Below are 2,989 nucleotides of genomic sequence, written 5' to 3'. Positions count from 1 at the left end.
ATTTGAACCCAAACCTATCTTTTATATAGGAAATTAGTTAAAACTACTAAAATTCTTTTTATTTCATTTTAAATAATTTTTAATTATTACAATATATTAATAAATTGAACCAATTTAGTTTTATTGTTGTAGTGTATTTGAAACATACTAATTTGCAAATGTATCAATGGAAACTGGAATAACTTATTTGTTAATACGATGAGGTGAAAAAAAGTTCCATTTAAAAAGGATATATATAACAACTAAAACCTTATAATTTATTTTGTCAATCACATCTATTTCTATTTTGAAATATTGTCAATTATACACATAATTTAATAATTACTACATAACACCGGTTAAAATACAGTAGGCCCTCGACTTTCCCACATAATTGGTTCCTGAAAGTGTGTGCAAATGTTGAATATTCGAAAATAAAGGGGTGTAAAAAAAAAAAAATGCACTAAAAACTATGTTTTAATATATTTATCTATCAATATGTATACATAATGAAGTTTAAGTGGTATGTGGCAAGTCAAGTGCTTACGGGTTTTTCCTTTATAAAGTTGTCAAGAATTAGTTCGATACCAACCATTTTTTTCTTTTCTAAATAAAAGATTTCTATAACTTGCTGCGTCTTTCTCAATTGCCCTACGTACTTAAGATATACATTCACCATTGGGATCACATTCTTCCTTGATAGTCAAAAATTTGTCAAGATACATATTTTTATTTGACTTCCAAATGACTCGAAGCTATCTTTATTTTTCCCTTTCAATGCTCTTGGATTTTCTGCTTGGTTAACTAATAATAGCTTCAATTTTAAATCACCAGCTAAGTTTCTCCCAAGAAGGAATGCCAATCAGTTTTTGAGAAGGATTAAGTCCAGGAGCAACTGATTCTCCCTTCGATAAAAATGTACGATTAGGCATTTTTTCCAAAACAAACCCCTCTCATCTACATTAAATATTTGACAAGGAGAATATTCTCTATCTTCAATAATTTTGGATGATAAGGAAATAAATTCTTTCACATCTTTATCTGCATCGGCCGATTCCTTAATTTTACTCTTGTTTTTCAAAATTGAACATATCATAGATTTGTTTACACTGTACTTCCTCCAATTGAAGGAAAAGATTCATCGCTTTCAGAACGTTTAATGATTTCCATCTTTGTCTCGATCGTATGATATTTATGAGTTTCTTTCTGTTCATATCAACACTGAAGTTTTTTCGTTACTGACACGTTTATCAATTTATAAGGGTGAAATGTTCAACCTTAAACAAATAAATTAGCAAAACAAACAGCACGTTGACATATGACCTAATGTAAGACTGAAACTGTTTTGTTCTCTTGATCCGAACAACATTGTAATAACCCTCTCAAGGAACATATGATCACAGAGGACTAAACAGTTGAATCTTTGATAATGTGCAAAATAGTGAATTGTGGGAAAGTCGACGGCCACCTGTAATGCTTTTCACTACTCATGCATTCACTTGTCCTTTTAGCACAATCTTAATTCCATTACACATAATTTAAATTTAACATAATTGTAATGGAATTAACATAAATTTAAATTTCCTTTCACAACTTTCATTATATTTATTTCTTAATTAACTTGAGCATTATTTTTTATTTTTATCATTTATTTGGTATGATTCTTATCTCTGCAATATTATATTCCATCTTCTATTACTATCACTCAACAATTATCTAGGAATATTTCCAAGTTTGTTTATTATTTTTTATTTTTTTATATTTCTTTGAATTAAGGTTGCTATCTCGTTTTATTTTTCAGTCCTAATGATGGTATAAAATTCAGGTCGAAACGCTCGCACAAATGAATAATTTGTAGATTATAATAATTAGAACAGCTAGAAACGATTTGTCATTCCTTTGAAATTATTGAGAATTGACTGGGTAATAATCAATCAGTTGTTATTTTTCAAATTTAAGAGAAGCCCTTTGAAGAAAAAATTTAATATCATAACAACAGTTTAGACTTTAAATATATAGAGTAAGCAACAATTCAAACACGCAACACTAACCTGTACAGGGAATATCTTGACCGCTACAATATCTGATTTCATCTGTGCCTTCCAGACAGCGCCAAATCTCCCTTTGGCTTTCACCTCCATCAGCTGAATCGGAAGGAGACCCATGTTAGGAGTCGATGGAGCTAGGGGATGAGGGTCCATAGTTGGTACCTGCCAAAACAATGAAAAATATTATTCATTATGTTAAAATTGATCAGAACTAGGAACAAAAAAATATAATGAAAACATGCTAACAAATAAGCAATTGCTTAGAATTAATTAAGCTCATTCATACAACTCTATACCCATTGCTGTCTATTCTATGCTGATTAAATGTAACCTTAATCGTCTCCTCTCTTTGACTTGTGAAGTAAAATTATAGTGTTACGCATTCCTTTGTTGAATAAATTTATCTTTTTGGCTTCTCTAATTCAAATAGATTATAAGATGTATTTGCTAAAATATATATTGACCTAGAATATAAGTGAACTCCTCATTTTTAAAATAATTGTTAGAGAAAAAATTTGTAAAAGTAAAAATTAAACATTTAATAAGAAATCAGTTTTCAAATTTAATATATACACGTAATACATATGTTGTAAACATTTGAAACGATAACATACTTTTTTATTTCTGCTAATACTTGTCTAGTTAGGTTAGTATTTTTAATTTTAAGAAACATTTACGTCATGTATTCTTCCATTTTGATTCCATATAACCTTTTTTTCATTCACAACTTTTCGTTTAAATAAGACATTTTCCTGGAATGAAAGTATTACTCTTTTTGATCCCGCTTTGAACAATTTTCTATTATCTCTCTCTCTCTAAAATATATATTGTAATATGCTCTTTTTGAGTAAATAGTATATTTTGATGTATAAAGGGTTTTTGATATGTTTTATTTTATGTAACATTTTAATATTGTTCATTTGTTTTGTTTATCCAAAAAGCAAGCTAACCAAGTTTCATTG

General features: G+C 28.5%; 1 protein-coding gene across 6 annotated transcripts in view; it reads right to left on the bottom strand.

Moving 5' to 3' along the window:
• Window positions 1–2,989, bottom strand: part of put (activin A receptor type 2 punt) — a 36,598-nt gene that overhangs the window by 26,205 nt on the left and 7,404 nt on the right. For all 6 annotated transcript variants that reach the window (XR_010844855.1, XR_010844856.1, XM_014426176.2 and 3 more), the window contains exon 6: window positions 2,031–2,189. Coding sequence is in view for 4 of the 6 variants with exons in the window: in XM_014426176.2 (XP_014281662.1) it covers window positions 2,031–2,189 (159 nt within the window). In the remaining 2 variants the exon portion in view is untranslated. The remainder of the gene's footprint in view (window positions 1–2,030; window positions 2,190–2,989) is intronic.

The sequence above is a fragment of the Halyomorpha halys genome, unplaced genomic scaffold (assembly GCF_000696795.3).
Source record: "Halyomorpha halys isolate HHAL.00 unplaced genomic scaffold, Hhal_1.1 Scaffold558.1, whole genome shotgun sequence".
Classification (NCBI taxonomy): Eukaryota; Metazoa; Arthropoda; class Insecta; order Hemiptera; family Pentatomidae; genus Halyomorpha; species Halyomorpha halys.
Note: the sequence above shows the minus strand (reverse complement) of the source record. Positions and strands in the feature narration are given on the sequence as shown.